The sequence below is a fragment of the Astyanax mexicanus genome, chromosome 21, assembly GCF_023375975.1.
Source record: "Astyanax mexicanus isolate ESR-SI-001 chromosome 21, AstMex3_surface, whole genome shotgun sequence".
Taxonomy (NCBI): Eukaryota; Metazoa; Chordata; class Actinopteri; order Characiformes; family Acestrorhamphidae; genus Astyanax; species Astyanax mexicanus.
The window spans coordinates 7019980-7043687 of NC_064428.1; the positions used below are offsets into that span (position 1 = coordinate 7019980).

At 36.8% G+C, this 23708-nt stretch overlaps 1 protein-coding gene across 1 annotated transcript; it reads left to right on the plus strand.

The window, feature by feature from the left end:
• The first annotated feature begins 13177 nt into the window (after positions 1-13177).
• LOC111193577 (uncharacterized) lies at positions 13178-19602 on the plus strand. The gene is made up of 5 exons (XM_022674976.2): positions 13178-13285; positions 14926-15288; positions 16907-17173; positions 17956-18108; positions 18857-19602. The coding sequence occupies exons 2-5, from the start codon at positions 14979-14981 to the stop codon at positions 19024-19026; spliced, it is 900 nt and encodes a 299-aa protein (XP_022530697.2). The 5' UTR covers positions 13178-13285; positions 14926-14978; the 3' UTR covers positions 19027-19602.
• The last annotated feature ends 4106 nt before the right edge of the window (positions 19603-23708 follow it).

A 23708-nucleotide genomic window follows, 5' to 3' on the forward strand; every position in this document is an offset into this window, starting at 1 on the left:
TTCACACCCAAGATATATTTTCAAAAATAGTTAGACTAGAGTGTATATGAGTTGAACATGGAGAGCATCAGGTGGATTTATTTTTCTTTTATAGTCAGAACACACAAAGACAACTATATACAAGAATGTAGAAGAAAGTGGTCAGTCAGAAACTCTATATACTTTACTGAGGTCATTTTTTCACACCTTCAGGGACCCTACAGGGGCTACCAGCTCTCTCCCCATGATTCCGGCCCAAAACATGACTCCGCCCCCTCCTTGCTGACATCACAGCCTTGTTGGGACATGGTGGCCATCCACCAACCATCCATCCACTACTCCATCAGTCTGGATCATCCAGGGTTGCACAGCTTTCATCAGTAAACAAGACTGTTATGAAATTAGTCTTCATGTATGTCTGGGTTCACTGTAGGCATTTCTGCTTGTGAGCTCTGGTTAGGGGTGGATGAATAGTAGATTTATGCACCACAGCGAGTCTTTGAAGGATCTACACCTTGAGGTTTTTGAGACTTCAGAAGCTCCAGAAGCTTCAAATACCTGTTTGCTGGTTTCTTATGGCATTTTAGCAGCTGCTCTCTTAATCTGATGAACTTGCCTGGCAGAAACTTGCCTTCCTCATTTTGCCTTTATATGCACAAACCCGTCTGAGCTCTAAATCAGCCACAAATCTCTTTTTATAATACGATGATCACGCTCAAGTTTTCATGAAAAATCTAATGTTTTATTCCTTGTCCAAGGCATGATGCTTTTTTTTACGCTTTTTCTTTCCCATGTTGCTTGAAACCTGTGGAACATCCTTCTTAAGTAGTTTTCCTTTAATTGGGCTCACCTGGAAAACTAATTATCACAGGTGTTTTAGGGATCCTAAGAGCCCTGAGACACAATACCATCCATGAGTTTAATTGAGAAACAAAAAAAATAATCTTGATGCTAATCCAATTTGCATAATTATTTTGAAAAGAGGTGTAACAATTCTGCTACTGTCATGTCTGGTGCTGAAAGCACACCTGTGTCTCCCACACTCAGCTCTACCTGCGATTTCCAAGTTTCCAACTACAATACCCAGAACGCACCACACCATGACATCATGCTCACTCCCGATCACATGACACACTGCATGACACCTCTAGGAAGTCCCGAGTACTGATTACCCTCATTATTTAAGGACCATGCTCATGCTCACACCTGGCCGAGTATCTGTTTGGTTTATCCTGCAATACAAAGGGTTTCTATAGCCCTTGTTTGATATCCTGTGTATGATCCTGTCTTTGTGTTTTTCCGACTTTGATTTTTGCCTGCGCCCTCGTATTGGATGCCCGTGTATGATCTCTGCACTGTTACCCATTTATGGTATGGTTTTTCTCTGCTACGTCTCGCTGGTACTGAACCTGTTTGTCTCGACTATCCTTGTAAGCTCTTGCTCTTTTAATAAAGTTATTTATTTGTATCCGCACAAGTCTAATCCTTGTCTGGCCCTGACAGCTACATTTTTACAGCCTTAACCTTTTGAGGGCACAGCAAATTCACACTCTTATACAAGATGAACTCCAAGATGACTACTTTTGTCCCATGAAAAGATATTATAAAAGAACTGGTTTGTTTTTTCTTACTTCAAGAATTAGTTCTGCCAGAACTAACTTCACCAAAAATAAATAAATGAGGATGATACATAATAATCAAAGTATAACAGTAAGCCAGTTAAATGTCAGAAACATCAGTCTGCCAGTTAGTAAGAGTAAGTGATAGTACATTAAGTTCACCTGCTTTGGTTCAAATGAAAGTCAACACCCAAAAAGGGAACGGTTTTGCCGGTTGTGCTAAAAAAAAACACTCTCTCTTTATTTTTCTTGATTAATTATCCTATTAAATCTTCTCTAGTTTTGTGCTTTTGCTAGTGTCCTTGTCAATACTGATAGCATTAGGCAGAATCTGCTGCTCCTCCAGGATGGCACATTTATTTGAACTGACCCAAAACTAACTTTATTAAGATTTGCTGTTGCATTTAATTTATCATGAAATTATCTTCTATTGTAAGTAAAATCTGGCTTTAAAAATGATTGCATTCTGTTTGATGTACATTTATTTACATTATAAAATGTATCTCAACCCTTTTGGAATTGGGGTTGTAATTTAACTTGAGTAATTATGCAAATTTAGGTTGTTTATTGTATATTTATTAATGCATTTATTATTTATATTTGTTTTCACCCATTATAACAGATGCCAGTGTCAAGCAAAGAGAAACTCATTCAATATTCAATAGGCATTGTGTTCATTTTGACCCTAAACCAATACCACACTATCTTACTAGAAAAAAGACATATACAGCTCTGGATAAAAATAAGAGATCACTTAAAAATGATGAGTTTCTTTAATTTTACCAAATTGAAAACCTCTGGAATATAATCAAGAGGAAGATGGATGATCACAAGCCATCAAACCACCAAACTGAACTGCTTAAATTTTTACACCAGGAGTAAAGCAGCATAAAGTTATCCAAAAGCAGTGTGTAAGACTGGTGGAGGAGAACATGATGCCAAGATGCATGTTTAAAACTGTGATTAAAAACCAACCAGGGTTATTGATTTCTGAACTCTTAAAACTTTATGAATATGAATTTGTTTCTTTGCATTATTTGAGGTCTGAAAGCTCTGCATCTTTTTTGTTATTTCAGCCATTTCTCATTTTCTGCAAATAAATGCTCTAAATGATAATATTTTTATTTGGAATTTGGGAGAAATGTTGTTCGTAGTTTATAGAATAAAACAACAATGTTCATTTTACTCAAACATAAACAGAAACTGATTCAGAAACTGAACAGGTCTCTTATTTTTATTTTTTTTCCCAAAGCTGTATATTTAAAAACATTTAAAAAGTAACGTAATTAAACATGAAGTATGTACTATTTTTTGGTGTGTTTTTTTATGTGTGATCGATTTTTTTACACGTAATAGAAACACTTACTTTATGAATAGTTTGCATTACTGAGAACTGTTAAGAAATGTTAAGCATGTTACGGGAATTATTATTATTTTTATTTTTTTAAGATAAAATAAAACGATTATGGGAGCATTATATGACATGTTATAAGGCCAAAAAAAATATTTTTTCTGCATAAAACCCTACAATTTTTATTTATATTTTCCTACATTATAAATAAATAGTGAAGTGATCCAGACTATGAAGGAACACATAAAGAATCATGTAGTAAATTAAAGTGTTAAATAAACCAAAATACTCTGTGAAGAAGCTTTTAGGTGCTCTTATCTGAGGTTCTGTTAACTTGTAGTTTCTGAGGCGGGAAACTCTAATAAACTTATCCTGTACAACAGAGGAAACTCTTCCTTTCCTGGGGCACTCCTGATGAGTGCCGGTTTCATCTTTATAATATTTTTGATGGTCTTTGCACCTGCACTTGAGGATACTTTCAAAGTTTTTGAAATCTTTCAGATTGATTGATTTTCATTTCTTAAAGTACTTTTTTCTTTATTTAGTTATATAGTATTTCTTGCTTCTCATAATCTGGATTCGAACATTACTCAAATATTCACTATTCACTGTATACCTGTAACTCTACCTCTTCACTACTTTACTTTAGCTGATGCTCTCAAACACTTTATTAAGAGACAAGAAATTAACGTTAAAGTAATTAACTCTTGATGAGTTCAGCACAGCTGTTAACTGAAAGCCTGAATTCCAGGTGACTCTGACTCATAAAACTGACTGAAAAAAAGCCAGCCAAGATCTAAGAAAGAGTATATTCTGGTTTGTTTAACACTTGTGTTACAAAGTGTTAATGTACAATGCAGACAATGTTTAAATTGTGAAAAACACTAAAATATTTTTAATTCATTTAATTCAATTTTAAAATTACCTTTTTATCACTGACCTGCATACTTTTTAATTAGGATAAACAGGGTGGAAGAAGGCATTTTGCAAATTCAGAACTTGTTATGATTTTATAACAAGAGGTAAACAACTGCTTCCTAAGAAATTGGATTAGTTTTTAAGTGAGGAGTGAAATGTAAAATGAAACAGACTGTTAAGGCCTGCTTGGCTCCAGTCCATTTTTTTTTGTTTGCTTGTTTTTTTGGATTTGTAAGTGAGATTTAGGGAGGTGAAAGGAGGGAGGAGGTGATTCTCTGCATCAGTGAGTAATAAACACTGTTTCTCTCTTTACTTTTGTGAATAGCTTTGTCAGGTTTTGTCACGGACGGAAGTCGTCTTGGCTTCTGAAGGAGTTTGTCCAGAACAGCAGCCGTTTTGCTTTTGTGAGAAATGGTTTTGCTTTTTTAAATAATGTGTTACTGAGCAACTGATCAAAGTTCCTCTGTCAACAGCTCATAACTTTTTACTGAATCCAGAGTATTATAATAGATAGTGTGGAGTAGTGATACTTTGTAATTAATTATACAGAGTTTTAGTATAATTATAACCTTGGTTTCTACTGGATTGTTTGTCACTATAAAAGACATAATGCTCTCATCCCATTTGTTTACGATGCTCAGTGGCCTTTGTAGAGTCTATTGGGGCCAACGCAAAAATGCACAGTTTTTATCACTAATCAGCTGTAAAAAATATGACAGAAATTAAACACATTAAGGTCGGCTTATGATGATATATAAATATGTATAAAATAGCTGGTGCCAAAAACTTAAATAATGTTCCTGAGGAAAAAAATTATGATATACTATAAATAAAAGTGTTACATATAATTGTAACAGTAATGAAATAAACATAATAATAATAATGTAAAATCCTTTTAAATTACAGAGTTAAAAATTCCTCAAATTTAACTTTTTAATGGTCAATCAATTAAAACATTTTATCTGATTACTCACAACAATATTCTGTGATTAACTGTGATTAATTGCACCTGTTCTTTTAAGACAGAAGTTTTTATAGTGGATATTTAAATGTGAAATGTAAAAAACAATGAATGTAAGAAATGTAAAAATGTAATTATATAAGTGGTGTCAATAAAAATACTAGTATATACTTGTATGTATAGACTGTAAACTCAAATGATTTAAGTCTGTTTTACATAAAATTGGAGATTTCTAAACAAAACTCAACTATTTTGAGTTGGTTGAACATTTGTGGGCACATATACTGTACTATTCAAACTGAGATCTTTGAGTTGAACCAACTTATAATAACTGAGTTTAGTCTGTTTAGTCTGCCATTAGCAGCTTCTTTTCTATTGGCTTCTGTCAGAATCTATTTGCATACTGGGTGTGTCCAACAGCTTCTGACTAACACTCACCATCAGTGTGTAGTGATTCCCCCTGGGCTTCCTTACAAATAAATCAACTTCCCCTTTAGTTGTAATAACTTGATGTTTTAATTTATGCTAACTCAAGTTTTCATTACGCATTACTTAAAACATTTAAGCAAACTCAACTTATCCGGTCTTACAGTATAACAAAACTAAAAACCTAAAATCAATTTCCCCTTTAGTTGTAGTAACTTGATGTTCTAAGTTATATTAACTTAAGTTTTCATTATCTATTACTTAACTTTTTTAAGGCAACCGGTTTCCTCAATTATTTTAAGTAAATTCAACTTATCCTGTCTTACAGTGTAGGATAGGAAGGGAGATAAAGCCAATTAGATAGGAGTGAGGCAGATTACAGTGGAGGTTGGGGTCAAACTTGATGAAGTAAATAACTGCATTAAAAAAAAATAATAATGCATTACTAGTTTTTTTACTGTTTAAATTTAGCTTGATAGGGAGAAAGTAATAGTTCTGATACAGACTATTATACCTTTGTGCTGGGGGAACATTGGCTAATCAATCAGGTTTTTACAGATTAAAATATACAACTTTCATAAGAAAACTAAGCCTACACTACACAAATTGAAAATGCAATAAATAATTTACAATATTTGCCTCTAAATTTTAGGTTAGCTGCTAGGGTGCTCTGTTAGCTAGGTTAGCTGCTAGGCTGCTCTGTTAGCTAGGTTAGCTGTGGTGCTCTGTTAGCTAGGTTAGCTGTTAGGGTGCTCTGTTAGCTAGGTTAGCTGTAGTGCTCTGTTAGCTAGGTTAGCTGCTAGGCTGCTCTGTTAGCTAGGTTAGCTGCTAGGCTGCTCTGTTAGCTAGGTTAGCTGCTAGGCTGTTCTGTTAGCTAGGTTAGCTGCTAGGGTGCTCTGTTAGCTAGGTTAGCTGCTAGGCTGCTCTGTTAGCTAGGTTAGCTGTGGTGCTCTGTTAGCTAGGTTAGCTGCTAGGCTGCTCTGTTAGCTAGGTTAGCTGCTAGGCTGCTCTGTTAGCTAGGTTAGCTGCTAGGCTGTTCTGTTAGCTAGGTTAGCTGCTAGGGTGCTCTGTTAGCTAGGTTAGCTGCTAGGCTGCTCTGTTAGCTAGGTTAGCTGCTAGGCTGTTCTGTTAGCTAGGTTAGCTGCTAGGCTGCTCTGTTAGCTAGGTTAGCTGTGGTGCTCTGTTAGCTAGGTTAGCTGCTAGGCTGTTCTTTTAGCTAGGTTAGCTGCTAGGCTGTTCTGTTAGCTAGGTTAGCTGCTAGGCTGCTCTGTTAGCTAGGTTAGCTGCTAGGCTGCTCTGTTAGCTAGGTTAGCTGAGGTGCTCTGTTAGCTAGGTTAGCTGTTAGGGTGCTCTGTTAGCTAGGTAAGCTGTGGTGCTCTGTTAGCTAGGTTAGCTGTTAGGGTGCTCTGTTAGCTAGGTTAGCTGTGGTGCTCTGTTAGCTAGGTTAGCTGTTAGGGTGCTCTGTTAGCTAGGTTAGCTGTGGTGCTCTGTTAGCTAGGTTAGCTGTTAGGGTGCTCTGTTAGCTAGGTTAGCTGTGGTGCTCTGTTAGCTAGGTTAGCTGTTAGGGTGCTCTGTTAGCTAGGTTAGCTGTGGTGCTCTGTTAGCTAGGTTAGCTGCTAGGGTGCTCTGTTAGCTAGGTTAGCTGTGGTGCTCTGTTAGCTAGGTTAGCTGTTAGGGTGCTCTGTTAGCTAGGTTAGCTGTGGTGCTCTGTTAGCTAGGTTAGCTGTTAGGGTGCTCTGTTAGCTAGGTTAGCTGTGGTGCTCTGTTAGCTAGGTTAGCTGTTAGGGTGCTCTGTTAGCTAGGTTAGCTGTGGTGCTCTGTTAGCTAGGTTAGCTGCTAGGCTGCTCTGTTAGCTAGGTTAGCTGCTAGGCTGTTCTGTTAGCTAGGTTAGCTGCTAGGGTGCTCTGTTAGCTAGGTTAGCTGCTAGGTTGCTCTGTTAGCTAGGTTAGCTGCTAGGGCGCGCTGTTAGCTAGGGCAGCTGCTAGGCTGCTCTGTTAGCTAGGTTAGCTGCTAGGGTGCTCTGTTAGCTAGGTTAGCTGCTAGGGTGCTCTGTTAGCTAGGTTAGCTAATGTTAAATATCTGATGAAAGAAAAAAAAAAGTCATGCTGGTGAAAGCTAAGTTCAGTTAACACTAGATTAGCACTAGATGTAGCTATTTAGTTATTTAGCACTCACTGTCTTTTACTGTCTTTCTCTTTTGACTTCTTTATAACTTTGCATGCACGCCACTTGCAATGGGACTGAGTGCAGTCAGACAGAGCCAAGTGATGGAGTTTGATTATCTCCTACTAACATTACCTGCCTTTTTAAATACACTCATTCATCTTTACAAACACTAGTTTCCACAAGAGAATCCACAAGTATTTTAAATATTGAAAAAAAAAAAAACACTTAATCTAAGGTGTGTCCAAACTTTTGACTGGTACTGAATATGATCTACAGCTTGAGGTACTGAGAGAAAGGCTTGAGTCCTTTTCCATAGAAATTTACCTGAACACACCTCATTTCCAGACCACAAACCAATAACAGAGAAAAAAGGAGGACTATTTATTCAAACCAGGCCCCCAGCTTTTCCCTTCCAAAACGTGCCACCGGAAGTGTGCTGCTCAGGGATGAGAGGACCATTAGAGCGGGGTGTCTTTGAACTAATAATAAATGTGTTTCCAAGCCGTTTTCGATTATGACACGGACCATGTTCTTTTTTACAAAGAACGGATTTTCTGCCATCTGATCCATAGGATTAATAATCTGTTCATTGCTTTAGAAAATAACATTTTTATAGAACTATGCTAACGATGACGTAAAAAAAACGCAACCCAAAATACCGTGCTGTAATGTTTGGAGAAGTTGCTCCTCATAATTTAAAAGTACAGAGCTGATTGAATTAGAGCAGGGTCAAAGTAACCTCTTATTATGCAAATATAATACTACTACTAACAGTTATAATACATTGTAGATAGTAGGATAGTAGTAAATAGAAGTAAGATAGACTATGAGAATTATAATGTATAGATATAACTATAATTTATATTACACATTTATTATTATCATTACAGAGTTTCTAAATGCTTGTTATATAGACAAACTATGAATATTCCTCAGTAAATCCGTGGACTAATATTGGGTATCAGTAATTCTAGTTTATATCTGCTGTTCATTCAATAAAAGCCCCATTCTGGGACGGAATGGAGCTTCTCTCACTGTGGAGTAAATAGTTATGTGCAGCTCCTATTAACAGTACGGTTGTTTTCACGGCACGCGAAAGATTTGCGTCATGCTGGCGCCTGCGCAATCGCTCACTTTCCCGGTTAACGCCCCACGAGAAGCCGATCAGGAAGTGACACGATTGGCCTCACCTGGCTCCGTTGAAATCAGCGGGATGGCTTGGTCCAGTTAATATATACTGTCAATGATTCAAACGGACAAGGACAGGAAACAGGAAACACCTGGGACCAGGGGGCGGAGCTACAAATAAACAGGTGCGCGACAGGGGAGGAGACACAGGATGCACACAGGGCATGTGCAGAGGGTAAATAAACACAGAGACAGACCAGAGAGATGCAAAACCATGACAATAACCTACTTAATAACCTATAATAAACTCATTTAAGTTATTCATAAACTATCACAACTTAAAAAAATAAAGAGTCCAGATGTTTAATTGATATTGTGACATATGCCTTTATGTTCTCCTGCTAAATCTGAATTCAATAATCACAAACAATAATAACAAAAAAAAAGCAAATTCCATTATTACTTTAATTTTTCAAAGTTGTAATGGTTACAGAGGTATTTAAAATCTGACGATCAGTTAATCCTCCCTGACGGCACTTAAGAACAACAAGCACTGACAGAGTAAATGAAGTGGGGAATTATACAGTGGCGTGTCGTTAAATAATGATGATAAATTTTAACCTGGAGCTACTGTTGAAAACATCTGCAAAAAATGTGCAAAGTGATGCCAAACCATGAAGATACTTGTATTATCTCTTTGATGAGGATGATTCATCTGACAGCCAGCTTTAGTGACAAGACGTCAGAGAGAAATGTGGGAAAACAATAACAAATATGGGCCAAAATCAACAGTGACTGATTTGTGTTCTCTGTTTTTTTTATTTTTTTTAAAGGATATTACTTTACAAGTAGTATTGTTATATGTGTTATGTGTTAGTATTTTTTTGAACATTACATGAGAAATTTAATGAAATGAATGAGACTGTGCTAACATAACATGCATACATGTCCAAATTTAATTAGTCTTAATAAGTGTAATTTATCAACTTTATTTAAAGCAACACATTTTGTACATAGTTTTCAAAATTTGAATAAAATAAAAATCTGAAAAAATATTCAGCCCATATCAATACTTAGTAGAGCCAACTCTGCAATTACAACTGCAAGTGCTTCAGGGTTTGTCTCTACCAGCTTTGCGCATCTAGAGATTTTTGCTCATTCTTCTTTATAAAACAGCTGAAGCTCAGTCTTGCCACAGAAGCTCAATGCGATTTAAGACTGGGTCATTCTAACTCATGAATATTCTTTCATCTAAATCATTCTACTGTAGCTCTGGCTGTATGTTTAGGGTCATCGTCTTGCTGGAAGGTGAATCTTCTTCCCAGTCTCAAGTCTTTTTCAGCCTCCAACAGGTTTTTTTTCCAGGATTGTCCTGCATTTATCTCCATCCATCTTCCAATCAACTCTAACCAACCTATCTGTCCCTGCTGAAGAAAAGCATCCCCAGAAGCATGATGCTCCCACCACCATGTTTCACAGTGGGGATGCTGTGTTCAGGGTGATGAGCAGAGTTACTTTTCCTGCCCATACAGCGCTTTGCATTTAGGCCAGAAAGTGCAATATTGGTCTCATCTGAGCACAGAACCTTCTTTCACATATTTGCTGCAGCTGCAAACAGCGATTCATATGTTTCTTTTAACAATGGATTTTGTTATTGCCACTCTGACTTATAGATGCCCCCACCTGAGCTTTAGATTTCTGCAGCTCCTCCAGAGTGACCATGGGGCCTCTTGGCTGCTTCTCTGACCAGTGCTCTCCTTGCTGGATCTGTCAGTTTGGGTAGGCCAGAGTTATTGTTTGAGCTAAAGCTACATTCAATTTTGAGTAAGAGAAAGAGAGATAGAGAGAGGCAGAGACAGAGATAGGAAGAGGGAGAGAAAAGGGAGAGAGAGAGAGAGAGAGAGAAATTGGACTTTTCATAACAAAAAATTGACTGATAGCTCTTTATTGTTTGAGAAGAAAGATGAGTGATGTCCTGAAGATCCTGCTGTCTAATCCTGATGTTAATCTGAGTGTCAGTGAGATGTGGGTGGCATGTAGGTATGTATGCACTTGCTCTGTTCTCTTGTTTCCATTTCAGTTGAGGTGAACAGGTCCATGGGCAGGTGAAAACGTTGCAGGTGCCAGGATTTGGTGAAAGATGGGGACGAACTGTGCTTTCTGTACTGATATTACTTTTCATTAGCAGTTCTGAAGACCCCGTAGGACACGTAGGAACATGCATGCTGACGCCAACTGTATTATCTGGTGGATATTAGTAATAAAAACACACACAAAACATCTGACAGTTCTTGAAAAAACTCTCATTTCTTTGTTTGTGGACTTAAATTGTGCATGAGTGCACCTGGGTCCATTAAGTACTCTGTAGGGTATTCTAGTATTTCTATATAATAATATAATATAAAGGGTGCTTAATAGTTTGTGAACTCTGTAAAATTTTCTATAGTACTGCATAAATATGAACTAAAACAATATTGTATTACAAGTCTTAAACACACAGCTCTGGAAAAAATAAGGAGACCACTTCAGTTTTCTTTTAAAACATTTATTTGCAGAAAATGAGAAATGACTGAGAAACAACCAAAAAGATGCAGAGCTTTCAGACCTCAAATAATGCAAAGAAAACAAGTTCATATTCATAAAGTATTAAGAGTTCAGAAATAATCAATATTTGGTGGAATAACCCTGGTTTTTAAATCACAGTTTTCATGCATCTTGGCATAATGCTCTCCTCCACCAGTCTTACACACTGCTTTTGGATAACTTCAAGCAGTTCAGCTTGGTTTGATGGCTTGTGATCATCCATCTTCCTCTTGATTATATTCCAGAGGTTTTCAATTTGGTAAAATCAAATAAACTCAAAAATCATTTTAAGTGGTCTCTTGTTTTTTTTCCAAAGCTGTATATAAAGAGAACCCAGTTGAAAAAAATTGACGAAACATTATACATGGCCATTTATTTATTGAGAACATTACATATTACATAATTAGATTTTTATTAAAATTAATTATCTATATTATAAATCTATTATTAAAAGTTCAAAATACTGCAATTCTAACTGGAGCGTTGCTTGTTTAAAAAAGGATATTTGTAGCACTTGGTTTTAATGTAATGGAAATGAAATTGGTTAAATACAAATAATTAGCATAATAAAATAAAGTATGCTACTTTTTATTTCCATCCTTAAGCTAATTTGAAGTTAAGTGCTTTGGTACTTTTATTCAAGTGGAGGTGCATAGAGAATAGAGAATAGTTTTACCTTTACTGGTATAAATATATAATATTCATATACATTCAGTATCTTTACTTTCAAAGTACTAAAAAGTTTGGAATAATTGTGCATATACACATTATTGGGACTGCCTGCTCTGGACTAACTCATTTGAAAATAATCTTACCTACTCTGTCCTGCAGATGGCACCAGTATGCAGTGTTATCTCTCTGGTGCAGGAGATTGGTTTGCACTGTTCTGCCCTCTCTTGGTGAATTATGTATTGGTGCCATCTTCAGGGCAGTACTGATTTACAGTACCAGACCAAAGTAAAAAAAATCTCATTTAATATTTTTCTTTATTTCTTTATTTAGTTGGGGCGTCTCTGATGAGTGCCAGTTTCATCATCACACGGTTTTTAATGGTCTTTTTTGGGACTGCAAATTTCTTGAAATTGACTTATGGACTGACTAATCTTCATATTTCAAAGTAATTGTTTATAAATTATGCATGTGTTTTCTATAAAGGAACCATTGGAGTCCATTGAATATTTATTATTGTTATTTTTTTTACTGTTGTATATTTATTGCTTATTTTGAATTGATCTTGTTTTAGACTTGAAAAGAAAGGTGAATAAGCAAAACACAAAATTAAATTTGCTAAGAATAGACCAAACATTATTCCAAACATTAATATATAATATATATAGCTAATATACTATAATTATTTACACTTCTTTTTTATATACATATAATTTTATTTCAATATTTCTTTCCCATTTTCTCTCCAATTTACACAGCCAATTACTCAACTCACTCATTAGGCCTCCCACTATCACTAGTGATGCCCCAACACACCAGGAGGGTATAGACTAGCACATGCCTCCTCCAATACATGTGAAGTCAGACTCCGCCTCTTTTTGAACTGCTGCTGATGCAGCATTGCTGAGTAGCATCACAGCGCTAACGCTCGGAGGAAAGCGCAGCGACTCGGTTCTGATACATCAGCTCACAGACTAGGAGTAATGAGGGCAAAGAGCATCAGCTACCCACAGAGAGATCAAGACCAACTGTGCTCTCTCAGGGCTCCGGCAGCTGATGGCAAAAGCTGCCTGACCAGGATAAATCAGCAGTCTCCTGATCATAATTACCCTCTTAATTACATTCACTAACTGACTAATTTACGCAAATTAAAATAAAAAAGTGTCATAATTCCATAGATATTTTTCAACTTTATGTTTGTTTGTTTTTTAGGTTTGTTTTTATGTTTGTGTTTGAACTTTGTTTGTGACCTCAGTTTTCTCCTGTGTTTCGGATTGTATGTTGTGCAAAAATATATATATATATATTAAATGAATTAATAAATAAAAAAAGTAAATTAATAAAAAAACACATCTCATATTGGCCACATCTATCCTCCAGTCCATTAGGAGGCAGCACTGATCCATTTCTCCAGTCCAGCAACAGGAGGAAAATCCACCAACCACAACACTACAGCAGCAGCAACAGATCAACGGAGTCTCTACAGTAAATATACCTATTTATATTCCTATAGCTATATTACACATTTTTACCCAGTCTAAACCCAACACTGCAGCTCTCTCTCTCTCTCTTACACTCAGTCTAACTATTTATATATTCCTTTACAGCTATATTACACATATTTACCCAGTCTAAACCGAACACTACAGCTCTCTCTCTCTATTACACTCAGTCTAACTATTTATATTCTTCTACAGATATATTACACACATTTACCCAGTCTAAATCCAGCACTGCAGCTCTCTCTCTCTATTACACTCAGTCCAACTGTTTATATATTTCTCTACAGATATATTACACACATTTACCCAGTCTAAACCCAGCACTGCAGCTCTCTCTCTCTCTCTCTCTCTCTCTCTCTCTCTCTCTCTCTCTCTCTCTCTCTCTCTCTAACTCTATTACACTCAGTCTAACTGTTTATATATTTCTCTACAGCTATATTACACATATTTACCCAGTCTAAACCCAACACTGCAGCTCTCTCTCTCTTACACTCAGTCTAACTGTTTATATATTCCTTTACAGCTATATTACACATATTTACCCAGTCTAAACCCAACACTACAGCTCTCTCTCTCTCTCTTACACTCAGTATAACTGTTTATATTCCTCTACAGATATATTACACACATTTACCCAGTCTTAACCCAGCACTGTAGCTCTCTCTCTCTCTTACACTCAGTCTAACTGTTTATATTCCTCTACAGATATATTACACACATTTACCCAGTCTAAACCCAGCACTGCAGCTCTCTCTCTCTCTCTCTCTCTCTCTCTATCTTACACTCAGTCTAACTGTTTATATTCCTCTACATTTATATTACATACATTTACCCAGTCTAAACCCAACACTGCAGCTCTCTCTCTCTTACACTCAGTCTAACTGTTTATATTCCTCTACATTTATATTACATACATTTACCCAGTCTAAACCCAGCACTGCAGCTCTCTCTCTCTCTCTCTCTCTCTCTCTCTCTCTCTCTATCTTACACTCAGTCTAACTGTTTATATTCCTCTACAGCTATATTACACACATTTACCCAGTCTAAACCCAGCACTGCATCTCTCTCTCTCTCTCTCTCTCTCTCTCTCTCTCTCTCTCTCTCTCTCTATCTTACACTCAGTCTAACTGTTTATATTCCTCTACAGCTATATTACATACATTTACCCAGTCTAAACCCAGCACTGCAGCTCTCTCTCTCTCTCTCTCTCTCTCTCTCTCTCTCTCTCTTACACTCAGTCTAACTGTTTATATTCCTCTACAGCTATATTACATACATTTACCCAGTCTAAACCCAGCACTGCATCTCTATCTTTATCTAACACACTCAGTCTAACTGTTTATATATATTCCTCTACAGCTATATTACACACATTTACCCAGTGTAAACCAGCATTGTAACTCTCTCACACACTCAGACTAACTGTTTATATATTTGTTAGATTTTATAATCTCTTTTTGAGTTTTTCAGTACACATTTGCAGTAAGTGCTGATTACATTATTATTATCAGGAAAACTGGAAAATTCCTGTAGTATATATGTTTCAAGTAAATCACTTTTATGATGATATTTATCTTCTAATATTCGAATTTTTTTTTTTCCTCTGTTTCTTTCTGTTAATAGAACTCTTATTTGATGTAAGGTCTGGACGGGTCAGTATCAGTCAGGGTTTTAGGATGGAGGTGGCTCCACCCGGTCGTGATCCCGAAGCCTCTGTAAGCAGAAGCGGTAAAGCCGATGCTGAGGAGGAAGGGGAGGAGGAGGAGGAGGTGGTGCACACGGCCATGCTGTGGTCCATTCAGGAGGCAGTGGAGAGGCAGACCCTTCAGATCGGGGTCTCGGCCTGCGGAGCTACAGCTGTGGTGGACGTGCTTCAGGCTCTGGGGATTACTGTAGCTCCAGAGACGGCCGACCACTGCGTTCGGACCAGACTGAGGAGAAACGATTCCCCACTGCCTGATTACCTTCACTCACGCAGCAACGCTGGTACTTTTCCCTTAACCACCACATCTTACTTAAAGCAACATAGTGTAAGCCAGAAACTGCACTATGTAACTCTGGTCACACTCTGTGTCGCTGCAAAAACTCCTGTTAAACACAGTAATATTCCTAAAATTTAAGTTAGGTTTGCTTTACTTCAAACTTTGAAAGGCTTTTTTGATTCAGACCAGTCTTCATTTGAATGATCCACTACTGATTGATTCGCATAATTAATTAATAAAATGAAGAATTAGCGCTGTATATGTGCAAATTGTTAACTCCTCGACCGGCAGGTTTGCCCAGCAAAAATAAATGTGTACCATTGCATTAAAAAAAACTGTAATGCAATGCAGTAATGTATCCTGCATTAAGGGGATTGGGCATTCTTTCCATTATGATGTGTACTACAATTGACAGAAGAAGTTTCTTTTTAAAAACAGTTCATGTAATTTGTTTTTCACAGAAATTTTGCAATTTTTCATTTGTTTTCTCAATGAAAACCTTAACATTTGTGTCTCAGAAAATTAGAATATTAAATAAGATTAATTGATACTTTTGTCAGTGTGGGCAGTGTGCCAAGTCCTGCTGTAAAATGAAATCTGCATCTCTTTAAAAGTTGTCAGTAGCAGAGGGAAGCATAAAGTGCTGTAAGATTTTGTGGGAAAAAAAATGCACTGACTTTAGACTTGATAATAAAACACAGTGGATCAACACCAGCAGATGACATGTCTCTCCAAACTAGGGGTGGGCGATATGGCTCTAAAATAATATCACAATATTTCAGGGTATTTTTGCAATAACGATATACTTGGCGATATAAGAAAACTAAAATAATTCATTCATTTCAGGAATATAGTATAATAATATAACAGAATAATCATAATGTGGCAAAATAAATAATATAGCATAAAATAATATAAAGCAGCAAGAAATATTGCAGAATATTTAGTGCATGCATATAAACTGCAAACTAAAACAATTATACAATAAATACACCTAAAGCTTCACAGTAAATAATAGACTACTTTTAAGACCGAACATCTCTATTATCACGATATGGATTTTTAATATCATGATATTTCTGTGTCACGATATATTGTATACGATATAATATTGCCCACCCCTACTCCAAACCATCACTGATTATCAGTAAATTTTACATTTCATTTGTAAATCAAGGGAGCAGAGTCTGGAGGAAGAGTGGAAAGACACACAGTCCAAACTAATCGAGGTCTAGTGTGAAGTTTCCACCAATCAGTGATGGTTTGGATAAAGAGACATGTCTGTCATCTGCTGGTGTTGATCCACTGTGTTTTATTATCAAGTCTAAAGTCAGTTGCTGACAACTTTTCTGGAGATGCGGACTTCATTTTCCAGCAGGACACACTGCCAATTGGTCTTATGTAATATTCAACTTTTCTGAGACACAACAATGAAATAAATAAACGTTTAAAATCTATATAATATGAATTTCACATTTTCAAATAAATTACTGAAGTAAAGTAAATTACTTTTCAATGATATTCTAATTTTTTTAGATGCACCTCTACATCCTATGCCCGAGGCTATAAAACACCCATTGACGCCGCTAATCTTAACTCACTGAGCGTCTCCTTTCCACCAGGTGCCACCCACCACCAGCTGATAGAAGGGGCAGAGCAGGCGAGTGGAGGTCGAGTGCTTGGGAGGTTCTTTGGTTTTTACCCAGCGAGGCGGGTAAAGCTGGTACCCTGGCTGGCGCGCTGGATCAGGAGAGGAGCTGTGCCTGTAGCCACCATGAACATGCAGCGGGGAGTAGCAGAGGGGGAGGAAATCCCTGATGCCTGGCATCACCAGCTGATCTTCGGGGTGGCACCCAATGCTGTGTTCATGACTAATCCTCTGGATGTGGGTATGTAGTTGGATGTGTGTGATGTTAATAGATGGGAGACCTCATAATTGTCATTATGGCGGCAGAAAATCTGAATTAGTTAAAGCTCCACTAGGTAGGATTTGAGATTTTGTGCTCGTTGGCTCCCCCTACAGTTGCAGAGTGTAATAAATGTTTCAGGCGGATTAGTTTCTCTTTCTCGTTTTCTGGCTTTCACAGACATATTCGGTCTCTTTCCAGCTTCTGCCAGAGTGTCTGTATGTTAGTTTGTAAAGAATGAACCGGTAGTGCTTGTAGAACTGTTAGAACTAAAGGACGGAAAGCAGGTCGCAGTTCTCGCGAGCTTTGGTCGCGGCCGCCTCAGAAAACTTACAGAGTCTGGTTTGAGCTCAGAGGAGCTCCGGCACAGACACGAGAGCACCGCTATTCCTCCTATTACACCTCAATGCAGCGCTGCAGTGAGTTTCAAGCTGTAATTTTACTTCTTTAAAAAGATCAAAAATCAAGGAAATCCTACCTAGTGGGGCTTTAAATATTATGAAAATAAAGTCTGAATTATTAGAGGCAAAAGTAGACTAATTACTTGTGCAGTTTAAGAAGCACAGAGGGAGGGAAAAGAACATTTTACGCTAATGATCCTGCTGTGATTACCATCAGTTAGTTACTGTTTTAACCTGCTGCTTATAATGCTCTCTTGTTACAGTGTGATAATACAGTGTCTGGATTTTGCCGTTAGTGTCGCTAAAATATAAATTTTGGCCAATTACAGTAATATTAATCTGATTGCTTCTTTGTGTTTACAGCTGGTGAAGAAGACGTTCATGTACGTCTGTGCAGTGAATCTGTGCTGCTGATCCGCCGTGAAGACGTCTTAAACAGGCTAACGCTGGACTGCCCACTCTCACTGATCTCAGATCAGCAGGCTGACCCCCGCTGGAAAACCATCAATGTTGAAGGTACTTTAAAAGTCTGTAGATATGTTTGGTGTCTGTTTACTCAGTTTACTGCGCTTTCCCAAACTGCCAAATGAAAGATTGGAGCTGTACAGGACTAGGATAGTAACTTAGCTGAGATAACTTAGCATCTTATTGTTTACTACAAGTCTGTCTCTCTTTCTTTGTGTGAATTTCACTCATGTAACTTAAGTAGCACTGCTGAGGTACATTTATGATGAGAATAGCACTGCTCAGGCTCCGAGTGGTCCAGTGGGCTAGGCGCTGCCCCTCTGATCAGGAGATTGAGATTTCCGGTTCGAATCCTGGTGATGTAGCTTGCCATTAGCTGCCTCCAAGTGCGCTGTGATGCTGCTCAGTAATGCTGCATCAGCAACAGTTCAAAAAGAGGTGGCTGACTTCACATGTATCAGTGGAAGCATGTGTTAGTCTTCACCCTCCTGGTGTGTTGGGGCATCACTAGTGATAGGGGGAGTCCTAATGAGTGGGTTGAGTAATTGGCCGTGTAAATTGGGAAATAAAATTGAGTAAAAATTATAAATAAAATATATATATATATATATATATATATATATATATATATATATATATATATATATATATAAAAGAATAACACAGCTCCACATGCTCTGCTGAATGTTACTTCTTTATTGTAATTTTAAGTGTTTTTTTTTTTTATTACAGTAAAATTGAACTACACTATTTCCTGTCCATATCATTGATTGCTTTCTTTATTTTTTATTATTTCTAGGTCAAGTTAAGCAGATGATAAATGAAGAAGACCACAGTGATCAGGACCATCCAAAAACGACGCACATAACCATCCCCGCAGCGTACAGCTCTGGAATCACGCTCTTCACTCTCAGAGACTCTGCAGTTGGTCAGGAGCTGCTCGGTGCTCCAGAGCTGCCTGTGTTATAGTCAGCAGTTCACTATGATCTGCATCGTGTCTGGACTTGTCCTTCATGCAGCTCGTTGCTGTGCTTCTTATAGATGATGTGCAATTGAAGTTTTGTGTCAGTATTTTAATCTGTACGAAAACGATTAGCGAGATTTTTAACACTGTATTCTCTGGCAGACTGGTAAAAGGTGGAAGTTTTGGCGTGTTGCACTTGTGTAAACTTGTCCACTCTGCTGTTGTGAAGAACATCATACTTTTAGATGTGTAAAACTGATTTATTTATATAAATTAAAAGCCTGGAAATCAGTGTACTGAAGGGATATGGCAACACAGTGCACTGGTTTTCAGTTCTACCTGTGTGAATGCATCTTAAATATTTTTATCTTATTATTAGGGGTGTAACTTTGCAGAAAATTCACGGTTTGGTTCACACCTCGGTATAAACCCCACGGTGCAGTATGTTTTCAATACGTTTTCGGTACGGTTGGTGGAAAAAAACAATTTCATAACAATGAATCTTCATTATAACCATGTTTAGTTTTTGGGATGGAATATTGTAACAGGGCTCGAGCTCTTTTATTAAATGCTTAAAACCAGGGTTCTCTCCTACTGTCATCATCAAAGCCTCCATCTTCTGGAGCCTGATTGTGGTGCTTTATTAAGAACAAAAACAACAGCATTGTATTACACACAGAGTGATCTATTTTAAGTGTTTATTTTATTGATGATGATTTTGGATTACAGCCAATGAAAACCTAAAAATCAGTATGTCAGAAAATAAGAAAATTATATAAGACCAATTGGTACTTTTGGCAGTGTCGGCAGTGTGCCAAATCCTGCTGGAAAATGAAATCTCTCTAAAAAAAAAAATAAAAAAGAGAGACATGTCATCTGCTGGTGTTGATCCACTGTGTTTTATTATCAAGTCTAAAGTCAGTGCAGTTTTGTTTTCCCACAAAATCTTACAGCACTTCATGCTTCCCTCTGCTGCTGACAACTTTTATGGAGATGCAGATTTCATTTTCCAGCAGGATTTGGCACACTGCCCACACTGACAAAAGTACCAGTTGGTCTTACAAAATATATTGGGTTTTCATTGGCTGTGAGCCATAATCATCAACAATAAAAGAAAAAAATGTTTAAAATAGATCACTCTGTGTGTTTAATACATCTATATAATATATGAGTTTCACATTTTCAACTGAATTACTGAAATAAAATGATTTTTTTAATGATATGATATTTCAATGATATTTACATTTTTTGAGATGCTCCTGTATTTAATAGTGTTTAGATGCTGGGTAAGGCTGATGTGGTTGCGATGTCATGATTGTTATAGCTAATGAAATGTTTTTTTTTTATCTGTAGTGTTTATGATTATTTTAATAAACTGATGAACCCGTAGGAGTTCATTTCTAAATATTGATATCAAATACGAAATTCCAAAATAACTGAATTGGATACATTCAGCTCATGCATGTTTTTATAACTGTAAATATATATATATATATATATACGTATATATATATACATATATATATATATATATATATATATGTATATATATATATATATATATATATATATATATATATATATATATATATATACGTATATATGTATATATATATATGTATATATATATATATACAGTTGTGGTCAAAAGTTTACATACACTTGTAAAAAAACATAATGTTATGGCTGTCTTGAGTTTTCAATAAGTTCTACAACTCTTATTTTTCTGTGATAGAGTGATCGGAACACATACATGTTTGTCACAAAAAACAGTCATAAAATTTGGTTCTTTCATAAATTTATTATGGGTCTGCTGAAAATGTCACCAAATCTGCTGGGTCAAAAATATACATACAGCAACATTAGTATTTGGTTACATGTCCCTTGGCCATTTTCACGGCAACTAGGCGCTTTTGGTAGCCATCCACAAGCTCCTGGCAAGCTTCAGGTCGAATGTTTGACCACTCTTCTTGACAGAATTGGTGCAGTTCAGCTAAATGTGATGGTTTTCTTGCATGAACCCGTTTCTTTAGCACTGTCCACATGTTCTCAATGGGGTTTAAGTCAGGACTTTGGGAAGGCCATTCTAAAACCTTAATTCTAGCCTGGTTTAGCCATTCCTTTACCACTTTTGATGTGTGTTTTGGGTCATTGTCTTGTTGGAACACCCAACTGCGCCCAAGACCCAACCTTCGGGCTGATGGTTTTAAGTTTTCCTGCAGAATTTGGAGGTAATCCTCCTTCTTCATTATCCCATTTACTTTCTGCAAAGAACCAGTTCCACTGGCAGCAAAACATCCCCAGAGCATAATACTACCACCACCATGCTTGACAGTAGGCATGGTGTTCCTGGGATTAAAGGCCTCACCTTTTCTCCTCCAAACATATTGCTGGGTGTTGTGGCCAAACAGCTCAATTTTTGTTTCGTCTGACCAGAGAACTTTCCTCCAGAAGGTTTTATCTTTGTCCATGTGATCAGCAGCAAACTTCAGCCGAGTCTTAAGGTGCCTTTTCTGGAGCAAGGGCTTCTTTCTTGCACGGCAGCCTCTCAGTCCATGGCGATGTAAAACACGCTTGACTGTGGAGACTGACACCTGTGTTCCATCAGCTTCCAAATCCTTGCAGACCTGCTTCTTGGTGATTCTTGGTTGACTCTTGACCATCCTGACCAATCTCCTCTCGGCAGCATGTGATAGCTTGCGTTTTCTTCCTGATCGTGGCAGTGACACAACTGTTCCATGCACTTTATACTTGCGTATAATTGTCTGCACAGTTGCTCTTGGGACCTGTAGCTGCTTTGAAATGGCTCCAAGTGACTTCCCTGACTTGTTCAAGTCAATAATTCGCTTTTTCAGATCCACACTGAGTTCCTTTGACTTTCCCATTGTAGCTTTTGTAGCTGAGTCTAATCACTGGGTCAAATGAGCCCTATTTAAATGGGCTCATGAGAAGTCAACAGCTGTAGTCAATCAGAATCACTTACAAGAAGTGTAGAGGCCATGACATGAAGCTAATTTGATTGACACAACTCGCTACATCACCAAAATTGACAAATTTTGTTGCTGTATGTATATTTTTGACCCAGCAGATTTGGTGACATTTTCAGCAGACCCATAATAAATTTATGAAAGAACCAAATTTTATGACTGTTTTTTGTGACAAACATGTATGTGTTCCGATCACTCTATCACAGAAAAATAAGAGTTGTAGAACTTATTGAAAACTCAAGACAGCCATAACATTATGTTTTTTTACAAGTGTATGTAAACTTTTGACCACAACTGTATATATATATATATATATATATATATATATATATATATATATATATATATATATATATATTAATCCTGATTACACAACAATTTGTATAACCTGTATTTGAACATTTTGTTCCAGAAATCAGGTCAGTACTAATTATAAAGAATTCAAAACATTTTATTAAAACATTGTAATCATTAAACTGGTTAAAACAGAGCTGTAGAAGGAGAAAAAAGTACTTTTTACACAAGTTTTATCTCCAGCACTCCAGCACTCCTATATTCTGTGTAAATAAGGTGAGGTGAAAGAACACAGGACACTACCCTCTGTCCTGTAGTGATGCACTTAGGATGTTCAGTATGTGTCACTTAGTCATAATAATAATACACCATATATACAGCTCTGGAAAAAATAAGAGACCACTTAAAAAATGTGTTACTTTGATTTTATCGAATTGAAAACATTTGGAATATAATCAAGAGGAAGATGGATGATCACAAGACATCAAACAACCAAACTGAACTGCTTGAATTTTTGCACCAGGAGTAAAGCAGCATAAAGTTATCCAAAAGCAGTGTGTAAGACTGGTGGAGGAGAACATGATGCCAAGATGCATGAAAACTGTAATTAAAAACCAACCAGGGTTATTCCACCAAATATTGATTTCTGAACTCTTTTTTGTTATTTCAGTCATTTCTCATTTTCTGTAAATAAATGCTCTGAATGACAATATTTTTATATGGAATTTGGGAGAAATGTTGTCTGTAGTTTATAGAATAAAGCAACAATGTTTATTTTTTATAGGAATATATACCTATAAATAGCAAAATTCAGAGAAACTGATTCAGGAACTGAAGTGGTCTCTTAATTTCCAAAGCTGTATATGATTTGTTCTTTAAATGGCCATATATAGTATTTATATTTACTAACACTACTGTATATTACAACAAAAAATCTTATATTTATTCAACTTTAAAAACTCAACACCCTAAACACTTAATCAAACCACAGTATTCTACTAAATAAGTAGACCATTATTATTAGATTTAGTGCGGCTATGTGTGAGGGAGATGTGTTTTAGACATTTACAGAAATACAGAAAAATAGCCTATTGGTTTAAAACAATATGCAACATTTAACATTTAACTACGTTTACTCCAGTGAAGGTTTAAAGACATTATTTCACATTTTTCTACAGTAACATTTCTGCAGTATCTTTGCTTTAACTCAAACACAGGGTTTGTATTTTTCCTCCACCACTGCTCTAATGCGACTACAGACCAGAATGAACTACATTACCCATAAGCCCCTGGAACACATCGCGGAAGTGTGAGCAGAGCCGTTATGAAGTTAAAGGTGTGAGTGTGTGTATAAGTGTGTGTATAAATGTGATCAGTGTGCTGCTATGTAAACCCCGCGCGCTGTA

Excerpts from the sequence above, each read along its gene's own strand:
- LOC111193577 (XM_022674976.2), top strand. The coding sequence starts at position 14,979 with ATGGAGGTGGCTCCACCCGGTCGTGATCCCGAAGCCTCTGTAAGCAGA. Across the intron at positions 15,289-16,906 it reads TCACTCACGCAGCAACGCTG|GTGCCACCCACCACCAGCTG; the intron begins GTACTTTTCCCT and ends CCTTTCCACCAG. Across the intron at positions 17,174-17,955 it reads GACTAATCCTCTGGATGTGG|CTGGTGAAGAAGACGTTCAT; the intron begins GTATGTAGTTGG and ends TTGTGTTTACAG.